The following is a 20,087-nucleotide window of genomic DNA, read 5'->3' on the forward strand; positions in this document are numbered from 1 at the left end:
TGATCGACGCATGGATTCATATGAAGTTCACGAGTGGGTGCACCAACAGTTGCTACTGTTATTGACCGACAGAGGAGCAGTCTGGACGACGATGTCCTTACAGTCGTGGTCAAGAAGAGCAAAGCTGTTCGTACTTCCCACCGATATGTGGTGCACCGAAGTGCCCTCGTTTCGGGATCTGAATATTTCAGCCGACTCCTGGAGGGTCTCCCTGTCAAGCCATAACCTCAAGTCATCATCGAGAATCGTAGCTTCGAGGACTTCACAGCATATCAGAATTATATCTCTAGCGGCAAGATTGCTTGCAGGCCCATCAATGCACGCGACAAGTCGACTTTGCAGCCCCAATACGAGGATCCTGTCGACTTGCATGGACTTGGTGTCAAGCTCAAGGATGGAATCTTCCAGATTGCGTGCATCAGCGCACTTCTAACGGCTTACTTCGAGGCTATACGCCAGGCAATCGCCTGGGGCGATGAGGGGAATGTGGACGCGCCACGGAAGACTAAGATTCCCAAGACGAGCCAGGACGTTTAGGTGTGAACCGATCAGACATTTACATTGCACAGTGGCACACGGGTTAGGCAGGTGCACGTGATTTCATAACTTACAGCAAATTGAATCTATTAGGTAGCACCACTAGCAAGCACAAGCGGCAGATCAGTGGCATAGCTCTCCCTCTTCATCCTCAGCTTGTCCATCTTCTGATCGACTATCAGTTTAGCAACATTCTTCCCCATCAGAGCATTAGTCTCCATAGTACTGATGAAGCTCTCCATGCCTCCAGTGTACCAAAGATCATCGTGAAGCTGTATATGGTCGAACTCTGTCCTCGGGATCTCGTAAGGATAGCTATGCCAGATCTTGCGGTAGATCCAGGAGATGTCCTGTTCGCTGATGGGTGACTCTGCTTCGGAACCTTTTGGCAGACCAAGCAAACTCGATAGGAATGTCGAATCTGGTGCTTCGGGCGAGAAGATCTTGTAAAGGTAATCCTGGCCACCTGTCTTTGGGTTTGGGACGGGTGAGAGCAGGGAGATGCTGAAGAAGCCTGGCCGGCCGACACCTGCGGGTCCAGCCTGCGGAGCTTCGTCTGGTGACAGGGTCGTGAGCACTGTTTTTGGTACTGCTTTGCCCGGCTGTAGGGCGAAGAAGGCTGGCGAAAGGAGGTGCGGCGATGTGAGGAGCGTGACATGGAGTGTTACGTATTTGATCTTTTTCGGCGTATGGTCGATGCCTTGTGCAAGCGTGATATTGGCGTATTGGTAGGGACCAGCAATAACAACGGCATCGAAGCTCTGGGTCAGGCTTTGCGTCCTACCTTCGGTGCTGGTTCGTTGGAAGTTCAAGGTGTAACTACCATCGTGATCGCTCTTGATATCTGATACCGGGGTATCAAGTACTCTGTGGGCGTTGACAGCACTGACCATATGATCGAAGATCTGCCAGTTACCGCCCTCGACGGCCACAGCGCCATCAGTGGCCATGCAGACCATGGACAGCAGACCATTGATGTACTTGAGATTCTGCGCATAGTTCACACGGGTTGAAGCTTGAATGATGTCGTGACCAAAGGCACTTCCGATGTTGTTTATTGCGAGGTACTCTTCGCCTGTTGCAGATGTCGCAGACAGTAGATCCAGATCGCGAACAGTCTTCGTCAGTGACACGAAAGGGAAGAACGGCTCTTCATACATCTTGAAGAATTTGCCGGTCGTTGACTTCATCAGATTCATGGTGCGGGCTGGCGACTGTCAGTACTTTTCGTTGGTCATGACGGCGAGACTAACCAGGAGCAAGGCCATATCGCCACAAGAATTTGGTAGTATCCCACCATGTCAAAGAACCACTATTCTGCTCGACTACAAAGTTCTGACCATCCCAGACACCTATATCGGCGCCAGGAATGTCATCCGTGCGAGAGATCATGCCAGAGGTTGTGAGGTTGAACTCGGCTACCGCATCGGTCAAGATGGTATTGACCTTGACGAATATGCTCGCTCCGAGCTCGACAGGATATTGCGAGTCATTGTAGGCATAGACGGTGGTAGAGCGGCCACCAATGTAGTCATTCCGGTCGAAGACAGTTATGTTGACCGCAATGTCAGCTGCCGTAGCGAATCTGGCTAAGTGGTATGCTGTTGACGAGCCTGCTGCTCCAGCGCCTGACAGCATCAGGATTTGCTTCCGCCAATATCGGTGGTACAATACGAACCGATAATCGCCACATTCATGGGTGCCAACATCTGCTCTTCGCTGCTGGTAAGCACTACTTGCTCATCGGCTCTCACAATGAGACGGCCGGCGGCGGCCAGCAGCGCGACGTGGGATATGAACTTCATACTGACACAGTCTCGCAGGGGTGTGCTCGATGTTCTTGTAGCCTACATGCTTACTATTGTGCGCGAGCGGAGAAGTCGTGCTATCTTATCGAAGCGAGGAGTAGTGTGGTCAAGTAGATGTGGCGTTGCAAGTGTGGCGATCTTTGCACAGAATACGCTAGGCTCAATTCGATAGACGCGCCCCACGCGATTGTTGATGGATGTCAACATGCGACTAGCCGAGCAGCAGCGACACTTAACAAACACTTTGCGCTGTACCAACAACACCAGCAACAGAGTCGCCATGTCTGCAGCGTCTCCAGAAAGGCCCTCTCGGCGGGCGGCTGCGCGACGGAAAGTGGTAGTTGACGAGGATAACAGCTCGGACATCGAAAACAGCGTCGCCAGTCGCAGGCCGGACGAAGATGAGGAGGAAGAAGAATTTACACCCGCGCCAGCGCGTAGCACAAGATCGTCACCGCGACGGAAGACTACTGGAGCTACTGCGACAACACCCAAGCGACGAGCGGCTGCCGGCAGACGGACGAAGACAGGCGAGTCTGTGGACATGTCGCAGATTGAGCCCTCACAAATATTCAGCCCACCCGAAAGTGTGGCAGATGAACCGCTATCGCCAACCAAAAAGTCACCACCTAAGAGGCGGACTGTCAAGGATGCGCGCACAGCACGGAAAAGCAGAGTCAGCAGGGTTTCGATAGCAACGGATGCCGAGCTGAACGCTTCACTGTCACACCTCCCAACACCAGGACCTTCTGCTTCGCCCGAGCCAGCGACTACGCCACGACAAAGCATACCCTTGACCGACATCACAGAGTCAGCCATCAATGACCGAACACCAAGAGTGGCCGAACGTCACGTGGACGTCCCACTAGAAGACCTCACGGAAGTAACCGAGAACGTTCAAACGCCCAAGGCAGAAGTAAAGATGGAGGTCAAGAAGGTGGATCCGAGTGTCACGAAGCTTGACAAGCCCATGGATATCGTGGTCCGGACGAAAGCATTAGGCATACCACAATCGACAGAGCCTGTAGTTCCGAAGGCGCGCATGACTATAACATATCTCATCCTCACGAATTTCAAGTCGTACGCTGGAAGGCAAGAAGTCGGACCCTTTCATGCATCCTTTTCATCGGTCGTTGGACCCAATGGTTCCGGCAAATCCAACGTTATTGACTCACTGCTATTCGTATTTGGCTTCCGAGCAAGCAAGATGCGGCAAGGCAAGATCTCAGCACTCATACACAACAGTGCACAGCATCCGGATCTTGACCATTGCGAAGTAGAAGTACATTTTCAGGAGGTCATGGACCAGCCCAACGGCAGCAGTACGGTTGTTCCGGATTCGCAGCTGATTGTGTCTCGTCGAGCATTCAAGAACAATAGTAGCAAGTACTACATCAATGGCCGAACGTCTGACTTCACGACTGTCACCACCCTTCTCAAAGGACGAGGCATAGATCTGGACCATAAGCGTTTTCTCATCTTGCAAGGTGAGGTGGAGTCAATTGCGCAGATGAAGCCCAAAGCTCAGACCGAGCACGACGATGGTTTGCTGGAATATCTGGAGGACATCATTGGCACCTCAAAGTACAAGCAGTCAATCGAGGAAGCAGCGACCGAGACCGACCAGCTGAACGAGTTGTGCTCGGAAAAGAGCTCTCGGGTTCAGCATGTTGAGAAAGAGAAGAACGGGCTGGAAGACAAGAAGAATAAAGCTGTGGCATACATCAATGATGAGAACGAGCTAGCGATGAAGCAGTCGGCTCTGTACCAGGTCTATGTTGCAGAGTGCGGTGACAATCTGCAAGTAGCTGAGGAAGCCATGGGTCAAATCCAGGAGCATCTCAACGAGGAGTTGCAGAAGCATGGCGGTAGTGAAGATAATATCAAGCGCCTGGAGAAGCAGCACAAAGCCGGTTTCAAGGAGTACGAGAAGCTTGAAAAGGACACTCAAGAGGTCGTGAAGGAAATGGCAAAGCTTGACAAGGAGAACGTCAAATTCGAGGAGAAGAAGAAGTTCCTTGAAAACAAGCGCAAGAAGCTCGATAAGACTGCTGAGAGCTCCAAGTTCGGCGCGAAGGACTCCGAGACTCTTGCGAAGCAGGCAGATGAGGATGTGGCGCGCTTGAATACGCAAATCGGCGAGCTTGAGGAGAACATTGCGGATGAGGAGAAGGAGCTGGCCAGGATCCGCGAGTCGCTCAAGGGGAAGACTCAGGGCCTCAGCGACCAGATTGCGGCGAAGCAGAAGCAGCTAGAGCCATGGAGTGCAAAGATCAGCGAGAAGCAGAGTTCCATGGCAGTCGCACAGAGCGAGCTTGATATCCTTCGTGAACGTGAAAGCGCTGGTTCAACGGCTACTGCCGAGATCAAGGCGAAGATTGCGACATTACAGGAGCAGCGAGAGACCAAGGCTTCTGAATTGGAAGAGTGTAAGAAGCACCGGAAGTCAGCCGAGAAAGAAACGCAAAACGTGCAGAAGCAGGTCGATCAGTTGGCTTCGCAAGAGCCTGCCCTAAAATCCAAACTATCTGGTGCTCGTGCAAAGGCTGACGAAGCGCGCGCAAGTCTGTCGGCAACACAGAGCCAGGACAATGTTCTTACTGGTCTTACGCGTCTGAAGGAGTCTGGCCGCATTGACGGGTTCCATGGTCGACTCGGTAATCTTGGTGCGATTGACCAGAAGTACGATGTTGCCATATCCACAGCATGTCCAGCGCTTGACAATCTGGTCGTCGATACCGTCGAGGTCGGTCAGCAATGTATCGACTACCTACGCAAGAACAATTTGGGCCGAGCCAACTTCATTCTGCTGGATCGACTACCGCAGCGCGACCTGTTGCCTATCGACACTCCAGAAAATGCCCCACGACTCTATGACCTGGTCAAGAGCAAGCATGATCGCTTCCACCCGGCCTTCTACAGTGTGCTCCAGAACACCCTTGTGGCCAAAGATCTTGAGCAGGCGAACCGTATTGCTTATGGTGCCAAACGATGGCGAGTAGTCACACTCGATGGTCAACTCATCGACAAGTCTGGTACCATGAGTGGTGGCGGTACGAGAGTGGCGAAAGGTGGCATGAGCTCGAAGCTCAGTGCCGATGTCAGCAAGGACCAAGTCGCGAAGATGGAAGTCGATCGCGATGGCCTTGAGCAACAGTATGCCGAGCTTCAAGAACAACAACGAGATCTGGAGTCACAACTTCGAGAGTTGCAAGACCAGGTGCCGAAGCTCGAGACACAAGCACAAAAGCTTAGCCTAGAACTTGACAGCATTGAGCGCAACATTGCTGACGGCGAGAAGCGAATTCAGGAGCTAGCAGCAGAAGCACAGCCATCGAAGTCGGATAAGTCTAAGCTCGCTGGTCTGGAAAGGTCCATTGACAAGATGCAACTCGATATTGAAAAGCTGCAGTCTGAGACAGCTGGCATCGAGGATGAGATCAAGGAGCTACAAGACAAGATCATGGAAGTCGGCGGTGTAAAGCTGCGAGTGCAGAAGGGTAAGGTTGACGACCTCAAAGAGCAGCTGACTCTACTCACTGGCCGCATGGGCGATGCAGAGGTAGCGAAGACCAAGGCAGAGAAGCAGCGTGTGAAGCATGAAAAGTCGCTTGATGAAGCTACCAAGGAGCTCGACAAGCTCGGAGCAGATCTTGAGAAGGTCGAGACTGATCGCAAAGCACAGAATGCCGAGACCTCTGAATTCCGAAAGCAGGCCGAGGAAGCTGAGCAAGCACTTGAGGAGAAGAAAGAACAGCTTGCAGAGGTCAAGGCAGAGCTGGATCGCATCACCGCTGAGATGAACGAGAATCGTGGTGTCGAGGTCGAGATGCGGAACAAGCTAGAGGACAACCACAAAATTCTCGCCGACAATCAAAAGCGGCTCAAGTACTGGGAGGAGAAGCTGAGCAAACTTGCCTTGCAAAGCGTGAGCGAAGACGGGGGAGAGCTGGAGCCAGAACCGTTGCCCGAGCTAAGTAGAGACGAGCTCGAAGGCCTGGACAAGGAAGACCTGAAAGCCACCATCGCCGCCCTCGAAGAACGCACAAGCCAGCACGTCGAACTCTCCGTCCTCGCCGAATACCGCCGCCGCGTAACAGAATACAATACCCGCCTCGCCGACCTCACTACCTCCCTCACCGCCCGCGACGCAGCCAAATCCCGCACCGACGAGTTCCGGCGCTTGCGCCTCGAAGGCTTCATGGAAGGCTTCAGCATCATCTCCATGTGTCTGAAGGAAATGTACCAGATGATCACCATGGGCGGTAATGCTGAGCTTGAACTCGTGGACTCGCTCGATCCCTTTTCGGAAGGCATCTTGTTCTCGGTGATGCCGCCGAAGAAGAGTTGGAAGAATATTGGGAATTTGTCGGGTGGAGAGAAGACGCTGAGTTCGTTGGCGTTGGTGTTTGCTTTGCATCATTATAAGCCGACGCCGCTTTATGTTATGGATGAAATTGATGCTGCTCTTGACTTTCGCAATGTGAGTAGAAATGACCTGGATGCGACCGGATTTTGTGACTGATATATGACAGGTGTCGATTGTGGCTGCTTATATCAAGGAGAGGACGAAAAATGCACAATTCATCGTCATCTCTTTGCGGAATAACATGTTCGAGCTTGCTTCACGACTAGTGGGCGTGTACAAAGTCAACCATATGGTGAGCATGCACTGCTGTTAAAAAAACAGACAGATACTGACCTTTGCCGCAGACGAAGAGTGTGACGATCGAAAACAAGGATTATATTGTCCCACGAACCCAAACAGCAGTAGCCCAGGCGACATGATGATGCGCCGACATGGCGTTTGGCGTTCTTGATCCTTGATTTGATCGTTATGAGTAGATGAGATCATGTCTGGGTGGTGTTGGCCAGCCCTACCGACTTTCTGGTATCTGCAGGATACCACTGAACGCCTTGATACCCGCATCTAGCTCGTTTCCGTATTTGTACACAGAGAGTTTCGACTTCATATTGCTTCCTTCTAGAAGCCGTGCGAATGACCTTAGCTTCACTAGACAGACTGGAAGCAGGTAAGGGGCACTACAGGGCTTCGGAGTAAGCCACCTGCAGGAACAAGGTTGAAGCCTTCGTGAGTCCTGTGTAAAATGTTCACTCAGAGAAACTTTTCCCAACCCGCGTACAAACGCTTCACAGTTTCAGCAGTGAGCCAAGAGCGCTTCAGTGAGAACATGGTCTACCGCTCAGCTAAAGAATTCACATGTGAGCGCGTCCATGACTAGGTCTATTAAAGCACATCCGTTCTTTGGAGTTCGATCTCACTTTGCTGCTAACAAAACAGAGGACGGTACTTCCAGCGATGGTGATACCACTCAGACAACGGTTTGATGGCGCAATGGAGTAAGCCACGATCACTTCCAGCCGGTCTGCGGACACAATTGACATTGGACAGACTGACAAGTCGTGCGGTGCCCCTCGTCATACAATCATTCCCAACACCACAACCCAGGACACTGGCTGTCCATCATGTCCACACGAACCTCCTTGTCGGCACATCGGCATTCTTTCGTCGTCAGCCCCTGCCGCCTGCACCGTGGCGGAGTGATGAGATTGGACTTGTCAATTTCAAAATCTATGTCGACTGGCTATACACCGGTGCCGTATGCAGCCGAGAGGAGGATCCCCGGTTATGCGAGTACGCCCGCCTCGCCCGGCTGTACAAACTCGGAGTCCAGCTGGAAGACGTCACTTTTCAAACCGCAGTCGCTGATGCTTTCCTGGAAAAGGTGATTGAGGAAGTGGCGAAGCCAGCACCGACACTTCCAAGTTCACCATGCCTCCAGCAAGCATTCTGGGAGTCGGCCACGCCCAACCCGATCCGGAGGCTCGTCGCGGAGATCTACGCTCGGCACGGTAGTCAAGAGCAAGTTGAGGCGCTGCTCACTCAGATGGGGTTTGTGCCAGCTGCGCATAACTTCCTCCAGGCTTATGGCCGGGCACTGCGAGAAGTGCGTATGAGGAATCCGGGGAGTGTGGCGACTTTGAGAGGATGTCAGTTGCACGATCATGATGCGGATGAGCAGTGTCCTCTCCAGACACATTCGAGGACACAGAGGCGTGTCAACGGCTGAGCTTCACATCATTCTCGATCTCCTCATCGCGTGTTCAGGCGCCACTGGACCCTGGGTAGCAGCAAGTTCAGCAAGGGGACTCAGGCTTTTCCAGCGGATTGCTGGGCTTGAGCCTGGATCTGCATGATCTGGGAAGTAGTCAGGCGGGTGCCGAAGGAGCAAGTATGACACAATTGATGTTTTACCTCAGAGCGCTTCCCTTCACTTTTGCCTTGGATCTCTGTGATGCTTTCTTCGATGCGTTTGCTGCGATGAGTCAGTGATATACAGGATGCTGACCAGCAGGACTTACATCTCCTTGCCGATATATTCTAATCGTCCATCGACGGTGCTCTTGGCCTCACTTGTCTCCTGCTTGAGCAGCACGGGGCCCACCAACTTGTAGATCTTGGCATCGTCGTCGAGGCCTGCGAACTCCTACATCGAGTCAGCAAAGTGGACCTTGGTGAGCAATCGATGTTTTCGCACCTTCTGCACGCTCTCATTCTCTGTGAATTGTCCCTCAAGTTTCTGACGAGCCTGGACCAGGGTGGTCAACTCGTTCTGCAGACCTTGGTATTGGTCGCTAAGCGCCTGCAGCTGCTTTTGCTGATCCATGATGCTGAACTTGGTACTGTAACCTTTGATATCAGAAATGAAGTCGTGGTCGTGTCGTGTGCCACGCGCATGAGTTCCGCTCCACCCCCACTCCCCGCGATCGCGCCAGGACCCGCCAAGCACTGACGTCCTCTCTGAGACACTCCGTAGCAACGAAGTCTCCAAACACTTTAGGCTGCCCCACGAATCTGATATCTTGGCCAGACAAACCTACAACCTCAATATCCGGATAATATCGCAACCATGTCGAATACCGACTTTCTAGGCCGCGCGATTGATGTGGTCAAGAAAGCCATCGAACAGGACACATCCGGCGACTACGAGAAGGCCTATCAGACCTACTATCAGGCACTGGAGCTGTTCATGCTGGCACTGAAATGGGAGAAGAACGCCAAGTCAAAGGAGATGATACGATCGAAAGCGGGAGAATACATGGACCGAGCAGAGAAGCTGAAGAATCACCTAGCGGATCAGGACAAATCGAAGCGGAAACCAGCAGCAATGGGGTCGAACGGGAAATCAGCAGGCGGTACAGGCAAAGGGGAGGACAATGACGAGGACGGCGACCCAGAGAGCAAGAAGTTGAGAGGAGCACTGGCTGGAGCCATCTTGACGGATAAGCCGAACATCAAGTGGGAGGATGTGGCAGGGTTGGAGGGTGCGAAGGAAGCGCTCAAAGAAGCGGTCATCTTACCAATCAAGTTCCCACATCTTTTCACCGGCAAGAGACAGCCGTGGAAGGGTATATTACTGTACGGGCCACCTGGTACCGGAAAATCGTATCTAGCCAAGGCAGTCGCCACGGAGGCCAACAGCACGTTCTTCAGTGTCAGCTCTTCGGATCTTGTGAGCAAATGGATGGGAGAATCAGAACGGTATGATAATCTCCGGCTAGGTTTGAACGAAATGGAATGCTGACAATGCGATAGACTAGTGAAGCAACTCTTCAATCTCGCCCGCGAAAACAAACCCAGCATCATCTTCATCGACGAGATCGACGCCCTCTGCGGCCCACGTGGCGAAGGCGAAAGCGAAGCATCACGACGTATCAAGACCGAACTTCTGGTCCAAATGGATGGTGTAGGCCGGGACTCCAAAGGCGTTCTCATCCTCGGAGCAACAAACATCCCCTGGCAACTCGATGCGGCGATAAGGCGACGTTTCCAGCGAAGAGTACATATCAGTTTGCCGGATCAGCCGGCGCGGATGAAGATGTTTGAGCTTGCTGTGGGGAGTACGCCTTGCGAGCTGAAAGGAGATGATTACCGGACGTTAGCGAAATTATCAGAGGGCTATTCGGGAAGCGATATTAGTATTGCGGTGCAGGATGCGCTTATGCAACCTGTGAGGAAGATCCAGACTGCGACGCATTATAAGAAGGTGAGTAGCTCATGAAAAGCACTGCATCGTGCACTGTGCCCATACTGATGTTCTCTAGGTCACTGTCGATGGCGCAGAGAAGGTGACACCATGCTCACCTGGCGATGCCGGCGCAGTGGAGATGAATTGGACCGAAGTCGAGACCGAGCAGTTGCTTGAGCCGCCACTTCAGGTCAAGGACTTTGTGAAGGCGATCAAGAGTGCGAGACCGACAGTCAGTGGTGAGGACCTACATAGGAACGAGGACTGGACGAAGGAGTTTGGTAGTGAAGGTGCATGATGATCGGGATGTTTGTGATGGTTACGGGTATGGCAAGGCGTTCAGTGGCGTTCTGAGCATGACTCACTTGAGTCCGCATGACTGATGGGAGATGTGAAGCTAGAGGGATTGCCGTACAGGTCTGAGTGAGTTCTGCTTCGATACATACTACATATAAGCATCACACCTGCAGCACCCACAGCACTTGCACTTCCGTCTCACGACTCTACCCCTTCTTCAACCCGCTAGCTATCCTCAAATAGCCCACATGGAGGACCCATGCACCTTCGAGCATGAGCTACTAAGGTTGGTCGTTCAGCCAAGGCTGATTGGCGAGTACACTAACACCTTGCAGCTTTACCAACGACAAAGTAGTCCTCATCGCAGGACAGGAGAGACAACAGTTCCATGTGCATCGCGATATCCTGGAGCAGCACTCCTGGTATTTCTATCACGCGCTCAACGGCGAGTGGGGGGAGTCGAAGAATAAGGAGATCATGATCGAGAACGCTGAGGCACATATTGTGCATCGCTACCTGCACTTCCTCTTCACAGGTAGGATCGCTTCAAAAGTTGCCTATTTCCCAGCAGACATCACGACAGGTGTACATGAGGACGGTGATGCCAGCTTCGGTAGCATGGGCATCCCAAACCCGCCAAGCGACGAAAATGTGTTGCCAGGTCTCTACAACGGACTATCACCCCCTGCCAACGACACATGCCAGATCCTGGAGTACTTCACGCTCGAGAATTTCACAAAAGAGGACACCGTCCAAGACCCGACCCCTGACGACATCGCTACCACCGAGTACCAAGTGCTGGCGGAAATGTACTGCTTCGGCGAATTCGTGCAGGACGAACGAATCCAGGACGCAGTCATCGACGCTATCATGGCTCGTGTCAAGCAAGGGGGTGCAGATTACCACTACTATCCCACGACCCCAATCATCAACACAATCTACGAAGGCACGCCGGCCGACTCCCCAGCACGCAGGCTGATGGTGCATATCTACAGCACACAAGGGATCAGCGAGTGGGTGGCGGACGACATCAACCCCGAGTTCTTGCTTGAGCTTACGAGGCAGTTCTGTGGTTTGAATAGGGAGCATCAGTCGTATGTCAGGTTGTTTGCGAAGGAAGATAGCTGTGAGTTCCACCAGCATGCTGCGGGCGAGAGATGCAGGATTGAGTCTCGAGTGGAGAGGAAGAGGAAGAGGAAAAACAGTGAGAGCGTGGACGATTCGGACGACTCGGACTAGAGGGAGCACTTGTAGTGATGATTCGCTGCCGATGAGCAGGGTAGAGGACGTGTGAAGATAGGCACTTCCTTGCGGTCATTGTCTCTAGCGTGTGATACGGAAGATCTTGACATCCCTCTTCATATCCTACGGTTTGTTCGCACTGTAGATGCTGTCAATGTACGCGATGCCATCGGCTAATGCCTTAAAATCTTCGCGATATCGTCGCTCGACGCATCACGCCTCTTCCGCTTCACTCTACAGCGCCAGCTCCAACATGCCCATTTGCTCATCGTACCAAGTTCTCGCCAACATCCGCCTATCCTTGAATTCCGCATCGCTCTCAAAAAACGACTGTGTCAAGTTCGCATCGATCTCAACCTTCAGCACATCCTGCAACGAGAAAGACCTGCCACTCTGTGCGCAGGCTTGATGCAGAGACCTCAACCACGGGAGGAGCATGGCAACCCTGTTGTGCTTACTGCCATACTTCAAGCAATCAAAGTGCTTGAATTCCAATCTCTCGAAGTTCTTAGCCTGCTTGAGACGGTGCAAGGCCGAAATGGTCGTCGCCATGTTGTGGACATGGCTCAGGTTGATGCGCCGCAGATACTGAATAGATCGATCGATGTCCGTGAGAAAGTCCAGCAGAATCATGGCGCACCCGCCGCCATAGCTGCCGACGAGGTTGAACGAGTTGCATCCGTATAAGATCGGGGTTGCTTCTGCATTGATCTGATGGCATGCTAGCAATAGATTCGTGCTGACTGTGGTGTAGGGAGCGATTCTAGCCTTTCTGGCCAGACGGTGGTATCCGTAGTGATATCTTGCCTGGATCTCGATCGGCCTGTAATGCTGTAAAGTAAATCGGTAGATTATGTTGCGAAGTTCTCCAGGAAGTTTGAGGAAAGGAAAGGTCTTCTTTGCCAGATTTGGCTTCGCTGCCTTCAGCTTGTGGAGTCGAGCTAGGCAGGTGCTGTCAAGGTGTTAGCGATTGTATCAGGTACTGCGGCTGGTTACTCACCCTGTCAACAGGCCTCTGCCTCTGCGTTTGTGGGCAAGTGTCTTCTTGCTAGCATCGCACTGCGAAGCGCTACTAGAAGAGTCGGTCATGGTGCTGCTGAGCGATGTAGTATTGTGGTGACTGTGAGCAATAGCTTGCGACAATAGACAGGTATGGGAGCCGTGCAGGTAGACATATGGCTCGAAGTGAGGTGCCTTCACTCTTTCCACTTCGGGTCCATAGTACCTCACGTGAGTATGCCACATGACTCCCATGAGACCTTTGCCAACTGCCATCGTACGACGTACCCAAGACCGCACTCCACTCTTGCCCAGGTGCTCTCGCCTGACTCCGCCTCTCATCGCCGCCCGGCCACCATCTTCCAGATCCCACCAAACCTCCTCAGAAAGCCAAAGTAGTACATGACCCCAAAAAGTGCTCCACCAAGATGCGCACTATGCCCAACGCCCGTCGAGTTCGAGTGAAGGAAATACGTGTCCACAGCCGCGTACAACCCGGTCAAGGCCCACAGCGGAATGGGGATCGGTATGAACATGAGTGACATCGGCGCAAATGGCATCAAACATGCGGCTGCAGCTCCCGCCCCCATGACCAGCCCAGAAGCACCGAGAGCAACCTCCCTGACCCTCCCGCCGTTCTGTGCAAAGATGCTAAATCTTCCGTCCTGCACCTGTCCCGCTGCATTCTTCTTTTGATACAACCACGCCACACTGCCAGCGATCCCACTACCCACAGATAGCAGTATCATGTGCACCGCCCCCACCCCAGGGACCCAACTCAACATTGTTCCAAACGTCCTGAGAGCAAACATATTGAAGAAGATATGACCGATAGCTATATGAGAGAAGGCTGAAGAAACCACAGTCCAGCTCCGGCCTTGGTTCCAGTTCGGCCATGATAAAGTGAAGTTATCATACAATGCTTGAGTTAGCTTGCGGTCGCGGGTGTGTTGTGCGTACTGCCATCCTGCGAAGACTGCGACATTGATACCCATCAGCACGTACGTGACGTGGAGGGCGGAGCCGTAAGTGCCACGATTCGGACCTTGGGAGTAGGCGCGGCGGAAGAGTTGAGTAGGCAGTGATGTCTGTTGTCTACCAAACAGGCCGTCCAGGGGAGATTGACGCGTGAAACAGGTGTCTGATATCTTGCTAACTGATCTCGTTCTCGACAATGATGTTCTTGATGTGACGAGTCGAGCACGCTGCTGGTGTAGTACGCGCTGAAGTGGTACTCGGGAGCGAGAAGTGAGTGGTGAAAACATCTCGCAAATGTGCCTTTGGGCGATTACAATCAATACACCCCTTGCCTGTGTATCAAGACGCAAGATCAACGAGAATGACGGGATTGGTTACACACGGTGATGTTCCACAGCATGAATTAAGTGCGGTCGCGTGGGAGGTGGCGAAAAGTAGTGCTAAGCGAGCCTCACTTCAGTAATCTCAGTGTCGATGACGAGATCATAACACGAATATCAGGCACCAGTCCTGTGCTGCAAAACAATGTGGTTGTCGTGACGAGAGTGGAGGAACACCTGGTTCGAGGATTGCAGCAATTCGGCCTGAACGAGAGGTTTAGCTCCTTCTCCTCGTGTCCCTGCCACTGTCACGGTCCAAGTCCAACCAGGCTATCAGGCTGAGCTTGGGCCCAAAGCTGTTTAAATTACGATAGCAACATGAGAGCACAACATACAGAGAAGGCAGCAGAGGGAGTGATGAACAAATTTGAAAATTAAGAAATGACCGCTAGGTAGCCATGTAAAGAGTACAATAACAAGATCTATCTCATGAAGCGATTGACAACATGCCGACGTTCCACATATACACAGGCAGCCCCCCTCTACACGTCCTGGTGGTTCTTCTCAGCCATCATCTGCGCCTCACGCTCTGATGGGTCGGAGCCAGTGCGGTGCATAGCACTCATGTGAGGGTCGTACTGAGGAGTGCCGGGAACTTCGCCAGCCAATTGTTCAAGCGTAAGGCGCTTGGTCTCTGGGATGAGCAGGGTGGAGAAGATACCCAAGAACATGAACAGAGCGTAGATCTGCATGACGTGGTTGAGCCATGGGTTGGCGTTGGTCTTGGTGGCACCACGAGTACGGAGCGTACCGATGGCGACCTGGGCAATGATGGAGCCAACCTTGCCGGAAGCGGCAGAGATACCGTGCGAGGTGGAGCGGTAGCGGGTCGGGAAGCACTCGCCAGGAACGATGAAGGTGGTCGAGTTAGGCCCAAAGTTGAAGAAGAACTGGGTGAGGACGTAGATGGCCAAAAGACCAGACTCACCGAGGCGGTGGTACATGAAACCCCAGACGGCGAAGAGGATGGTAAGGATGACGAAACCAACCAACTGGATGGGCTTGCGGCCGATGGTATCAATGGTGGCAACAGTGACCCAGTAACCTGGAATGGCACCAGCGCACACGAGGATGATGTTGCCGACGGCAATGTTGTAGAGAGTCAAGTAAACGTTGGCGCCCTTGCCGTAGCCGATGTTGGTAAGGATGGTGGAGTTGTTGAGGCCGACACCGTAGAAAGCAACATCGAGAGTAAACCACGAGAAAGCTGTCCCGAGAAGGATCTTGCCATACTTCCACTGGCCGTAGTGGCGGGCAAAATCGCGGAAAGAAGCCTTGGGAATCTCGAGCTGAGGAGCAGTCTCACGCATGGTCTGGACGCGCGCAATCTCATCCGGAACACCCTCGGCGGTACCGTTGAGGTAAGCCTTGACGTCAGAGCCAGCCTTAACGACGTCGCGGGAGACATCGAAGGTGTAGCGAGGAGTCTCGGGGATGGTGAGGCGGTAGTAGAGGGCAATGCAGCCGGGAACTGCACCGAAACCGATGATTACACGCCACATCTTGTCCACGGCGAGACCGCAGACGCCACTGCAAGTAGCGTAGGAGCTGGCGTGAATGAGGGACTCCTTGAAGCCAACAGTGACGATGAGGGCAATGATACCAGCGGCGAATTGACCTATACCCTGCATGGCGAACACAGAGCCCATCATAGCTCCACGCCACTTGGTGGTAGCGAACTCTGCAGTGATGACAGAAGAGAGCGGGTAGTCTGAGTGGACGTTAGTGGGGGTTTGGCTTGCGAGGATAGGAAATGTACGTACCACCACCGATTCCGACACCCATGAGCACACGCCAGAAGACGATGACGCCGACGATGGTGATGGATTTCGAGTTCGAAGCGAGAGACTGGGCGAGAGTGGCGAAGATGATGATGATCAGCTCAAGACCGTACATCCTCTTGCGGCCGACCACATCGGCGAGGTAACCGAAACCAAGCTGGCCGATAACAGTACCGCCGGAAGTGGCAGCCTTGATCGCGGTGTCGGCGTGGGCGGGGATTGTGCCCTTGGCGGAGGTGTTTTGCCAGTAGACTATCCCCAGCATAGTGGTCACGATACCGATGGCGAAGATGTCGTAGGCGTCAGTGAAGAAACCAATACCGGCCACAGCGATGGCGCGGACGTGGTACCAGCCGAAAGGAGCCTTGTCGATCTCAGCGAGCGCGAGACGACGGCGCTCATTGGGGTCGGCGATATGAGCGTAGTCATTGTGAAAGTTGTGGAAGGCAGCGTCTGGAGAGTGTCAGTATGCGTGCAGGTGAGCGCGTGAGGTGTAAGGAGGTACTTACTGCCGCCAACCGTTCTTGTGGCCATTGTGGTGAAAGTTCCTTGACTGTTCTTGGATGTCTTGGAAGATCTCACTCAAATGGATGTTGTGAAGGACAAGACGCGCCGCCAAGGGAGTGAGTGACTTGGGTGAGGCTTGAGTGAGAGCAAGGGAGCGTTCTGCTTTATCAAGGCGAGCCACAAGACCGCCAAGTACAGCAATGTCACCATCCCACCCAAAAGCATCAGCTAGCGGCGGCGAAGTCAATTTGTGGAAGGCTTCGAGACGCTGCGCTAAAGACACTATGCTGCGGCCGCTAAGAGCTCTGGGCTCCATTCACATCTCCCGTCAGGGCCTATTCGATCTGACCTGCGCTTTTGCCTCGCTCCCGGCCAATCAATTTCCCTGCTGGTACCACGAGCTGTGCATGCAAATGTTGGCCGTCGGCAAGGCTGCTCGAAGTGGACACTCACTCGCCGAGGTCAAACGAGACATCCATTTCAAGGAGCCAATAAGCAACGGCGAGGTCGTTCGCGACATCCGAGCCGGGCACCGCAAACGACAATCACACAACGAGTGCTCTAGGAATATCACTGGCAGACTGCTTATGGCCTCTTCTTCGCTCATTAAACATCACTAGGCTGTCTACCCAATCGACTATCCTCGGGCATCGCGATATCTGCCAGCTGAGCAGCTGCTATAAGCTTGGCGATCCAACGAAAGCCTTTTGCGCTACCGCAGCCAAGCCAATACCTCCAGCACTGCTCTGGTTTTCACATCGTGCTAGATTCGTCACACACAGAGTTCGCCTTGGCATCGTGAGACAGTGTCTTGGCCCCGTGGGATATATCCCGCCCGTCATGCACGTTTTCTCGACCCCTACACGGCGGCCTCTTGCATCCTTTGAGCGGCCTCACATGAGGCGGAGTCTTCTGCGACACGCTGTGTATCATGCATAACCCTCGTGCGCCTGGCACACGAGCATGGTCTGAGGTCCTACACGAGATTGCGCCACATCTGCAGAGCCTTGAGGGCGCACGACCAGACTCAGCTCGAACACCGAGATTGTGCATCCACGCGGATTTCCAACTGACGTTGGAAGAAGCTCAGCCAATCACTCGAGCACGTTTTTCCTCAAAAAGCCTACTCCATGTAGGGGTCTTCACCCTTCACGCTAGTTGCGGCACTCTCACAAGTGCCAAGTAATAAGCTCCGAGCTACCTCCCACGCGTTCGAACATATTTGACATTGCCACTCACCACGGCGTCGGCGAGACGCGACCGGACTGTCGATGTAACTTCTAGTGGCGAAAAATTCTGCATTGCAAGCGACTCAACAGCGGCACAATCCTCTGCGCGGCGTCAGGGCTTCCATTGAGAGTGGATGTATGGCCGAGAATAACGTGTGCTAGCCAGACGGCCCGGGTACATATGGCGGCAGCCGTCTCGAGGCTTTTGGCCAGAACTGGACTGCTGAACTAAATCCGAAGAACAACAAAATATGTTCCGGTGACCCAGAAAACGTTCAGCAAAGTCTGGCGATACCGAGGAAAGTCCATGATGCTCTGATGCGGTTCGCATATTGCTTGTGCCGCCATTGGCATATGGTTAAAAGGCACCAGAAGAATTATTGGATCTACAGCGCTACAATGCCATTCATGCAGTCGGTAGATCGTCTTACCCTGATTACTGGGTCGATGGCCAGCAGCGCATGTATAGTAGACTGCTCGCCACATTTTAATTGAGCGGTGGTGTGGAGATGTCGGAGAGAGTTGTAGCATGTAGGCTACTGTTCGCGACTGACTTCGGTGAACCAAAGGTCGTGGCAAGATCCGTCGTCTGATCAGAACACAGGAGCCCCGATGCATAAACAGCTTCTGTCCCTACTGGATCGCGCTCACTATAGCATTGTCAAAGGGTGCCTTGTGCCTCAACACTCGCTCATGATTCGTCGGGCATGATTGTCTGGCCACAACTTCGCTAGACGGCCTTGGCGGTAGACCTATGCGACTGCGGAATATGGCACCGAACGATACTGCTTCGACGAGTACTATACCATACTGTCAACACTGCTCTGAGACGTATCGGCTTAGTTGCCACAGTGCTATTTCATGGAGTGGTCAGTCTCATTGTATCGATGTTTACCATGGAGCCGTGTTTGAAGCTGCGATCGTTGCCAAGTCCATGATTGGTTATTTCTTCGACTTTGCTTTCTTGGCCCTGCGAGTGCTTGCATCATACGGACGACCTCTGGACGATGATCAGCGGCTCTGATCAAAACGACGATCCCGGTCATTTCGATGTCCCGTTACGGTACGTCACGATGGCTTGCACTTTCTGTCTTCGGCATAAAGATCACGATCATGCTTGCGTCCGACGAGTCAGTAGACATCGGTCGTATCGTATAACGGAGTCATCCAAGATGTTCGCATCGGATACACAGGAGTGGTTGAATATGGATGAACATACAATGAGGGGGAAATCGCACCCTCGAAGATTTCCTTGGTCCTCCGCCGCACCCAAAGATTACACGGGCTGTTTTCAACCATCCTCGATTCTGAGTGAAGCCTTCGACCTCTGCACATCGTCGAGAAGACGTAGGACGGACCGACAGGAAGTAGTCCCTGGTCTCGAACGTGGTCTCCGTGTTTCGCGATCGACGAACCATGTGGCATTGTTCGGGTGAAATGGAGAAGAACGAGCATTGCAAGACTCGCAACAACTTTCGTCGTAGGCGGCCGCTATGTGTCCGCTCGTCGCTGTGCTTACGGTGAACGACCCCATGACTCCCTCATGGGGGTCGGTCGCGGTGCCCTCGACTTTTGATCTCAGGAAAGCCGAACGATCGATGCTAACGTTGAACGCAGGATAGGCGCGCGGAGAGCATCAAGCATCAGTATGCTCTGGGTCTGCCGTTGTCGGCACTCGCGCCATACGAACCACGCACACCGTTTGAGGTCGTCTCTGTCGGTTATTGCGTCCTACCTCGATACCTCATCGCTTGTATCGCTTCATCGAGGATTCAAACCGAACATAAGGACCTCAGTCAAACCTGTGCCGTGTTTTTTCGTGCAGTAATTTCGGGAAGAACGAATTCATCGCCAGACTGGCGTGATCGAACTTGGATACTTGCATACCCACGTACTTCAAGACAGAAGGATTGTGCCACTGGCTAAGACACCGTTCGCATCTCGAAGGTCATATCGTCCGCCAAGAAACCTCGAATCCTGCCACGGCGTGTAGGAACACAGGGTACTGCATTGGGTGGCCGTATCAATGAGAATCTCATCGAGCGACTCGTCGAGCGACAGCAATTGTTCTTCAGCACAGCATGACAAGATTCTGCATGCCTCAGGCCACCACTTCCTCGGTGCATTCTGCCGCGGGCCAAACTAAGTCCTCTCTCCACAGCAATACCACTCGTATTTGCAAGACTAGCTACATCATTCTGTAACACCCCGCGCGCACGGTGGTATTCAGTACTATTAGTCGCGTCTGGCAATAGACAGGGCTAAGTATTCTGCATAT

General features: G+C 53.0%; 9 protein-coding genes across 9 annotated transcripts; 5 read left to right on the plus strand and 4 right to left on the minus strand.

Annotated features, from left to right (window-relative positions):
- Positions 1-145: 145 nt before the first annotated feature.
- Positions 146-537, plus strand: LTS14_002492 (uncharacterized protein; the record flags this gene model as incomplete). The annotated part of the gene is made up of 2 exons (XM_064835198.1): positions 146-247; positions 277-537. 2 exons carry the CDS (start codon positions 146-148, stop codon positions 535-537), a joined length of 363 nt encoding a protein of 120 aa, XP_064697133.1.
- Positions 538-626: 89 nt separating this feature from the next.
- Positions 627-2,342, minus strand: LTS14_002493 (uncharacterized protein; the record flags this gene model as incomplete). Its single annotated transcript, XM_064835199.1, has 3 exons — positions 627-1,744; positions 1,791-2,165; positions 2,216-2,342. The coding sequence occupies 3 exons, from the start codon at positions 2,340-2,342 to the stop codon at positions 627-629; spliced, it is 1,620 nt and encodes a 539-aa protein (XP_064697134.1).
- A 283-nt stretch (positions 2,343-2,625) lies between these two features.
- SMC4 (Structural maintenance of chromosomes protein 4) lies at positions 2,626-7,133 on the plus strand (the record flags this gene model as incomplete). The annotated part of the gene is made up of 3 exons (XM_064835200.1): positions 2,626-6,828; positions 6,881-7,006; positions 7,059-7,133. 3 exons carry the CDS (start codon positions 2,626-2,628, stop codon positions 7,131-7,133), a joined length of 4,404 nt encoding a protein of 1,467 aa, XP_064697135.1.
- Positions 7,134-7,693: 560 nt separating this feature from the next.
- On the plus strand, positions 7,694-8,437 carry LTS14_002495 (uncharacterized protein; the record flags this gene model as incomplete). The annotated part of the gene is made up of 1 exon (XM_064835201.1): positions 7,694-8,437. The coding sequence occupies one exon, from the start codon at positions 7,694-7,696 to the stop codon at positions 8,435-8,437; it is 744 nt and encodes a 247-aa protein (XP_064697136.1).
- An 80-nt stretch (positions 8,438-8,517) lies between these two features.
- On the minus strand, positions 8,518-9,034 carry YKE2 (Prefoldin subunit 6; the record flags this gene model as incomplete). Its single annotated transcript, XM_064835202.1, has 4 exons — positions 8,518-8,565; positions 8,623-8,683; positions 8,730-8,854; positions 8,906-9,034. The coding sequence occupies 4 exons, from the start codon at positions 9,032-9,034 to the stop codon at positions 8,518-8,520; spliced, it is 363 nt and encodes a 120-aa protein (XP_064697137.1).
- A 243-nt stretch (positions 9,035-9,277) lies between these two features.
- On the plus strand, positions 9,278-10,694 carry VPS4 (Vacuolar protein sorting-associated protein 4; the record flags this gene model as incomplete). Its single annotated transcript, XM_064835203.1, has 3 exons — positions 9,278-9,909; positions 9,964-10,414; positions 10,473-10,694. 3 exons carry the CDS (start codon positions 9,278-9,280, stop codon positions 10,692-10,694), a joined length of 1,305 nt encoding a protein of 434 aa, XP_064697138.1.
- A 247-nt stretch (positions 10,695-10,941) lies between these two features.
- On the plus strand, positions 10,942-11,932 carry LTS14_002498 (uncharacterized protein; the record flags this gene model as incomplete). Its single annotated transcript, XM_064835204.1, has 2 exons — positions 10,942-10,979; positions 11,029-11,932. 2 exons carry the CDS (start codon positions 10,942-10,944, stop codon positions 11,930-11,932), a joined length of 942 nt encoding a protein of 313 aa, XP_064697139.1.
- Positions 11,933-12,169: 237 nt separating this feature from the next.
- Positions 12,170-13,024, minus strand: LTS14_002499 (uncharacterized protein; the record flags this gene model as incomplete). Its single annotated transcript, XM_064835205.1, has 2 exons — positions 12,170-12,887; positions 12,936-13,024. 2 exons carry the CDS (start codon positions 13,022-13,024, stop codon positions 12,170-12,172), a joined length of 807 nt encoding a protein of 268 aa, XP_064697140.1.
- Positions 13,025-14,774: 1,750 nt separating this feature from the next.
- Positions 14,775-16,607, minus strand: PHO5 (acid phosphatase pho5; the record flags this gene model as incomplete). Its single annotated transcript, XM_064835206.1, has 3 exons — positions 14,775-16,003; positions 16,056-16,526; positions 16,583-16,607. The coding sequence occupies 3 exons, from the start codon at positions 16,605-16,607 to the stop codon at positions 14,775-14,777; spliced, it is 1,725 nt and encodes a 574-aa protein (XP_064697141.1).
- Between the last annotated feature and the right edge of the window lie 3,480 nt (positions 16,608-20,087).

Source organism: Recurvomyces mirabilis, assembly GCF_035927965.1.
Source record: "Recurvomyces mirabilis strain CCFEE 5264 chromosome Unknown scaffold_5, whole genome shotgun sequence".
NCBI classification, from domain to species: domain Eukaryota; kingdom Fungi; phylum Ascomycota; class Dothideomycetes; order Mycosphaerellales; family Teratosphaeriaceae; genus Recurvomyces; species Recurvomyces mirabilis.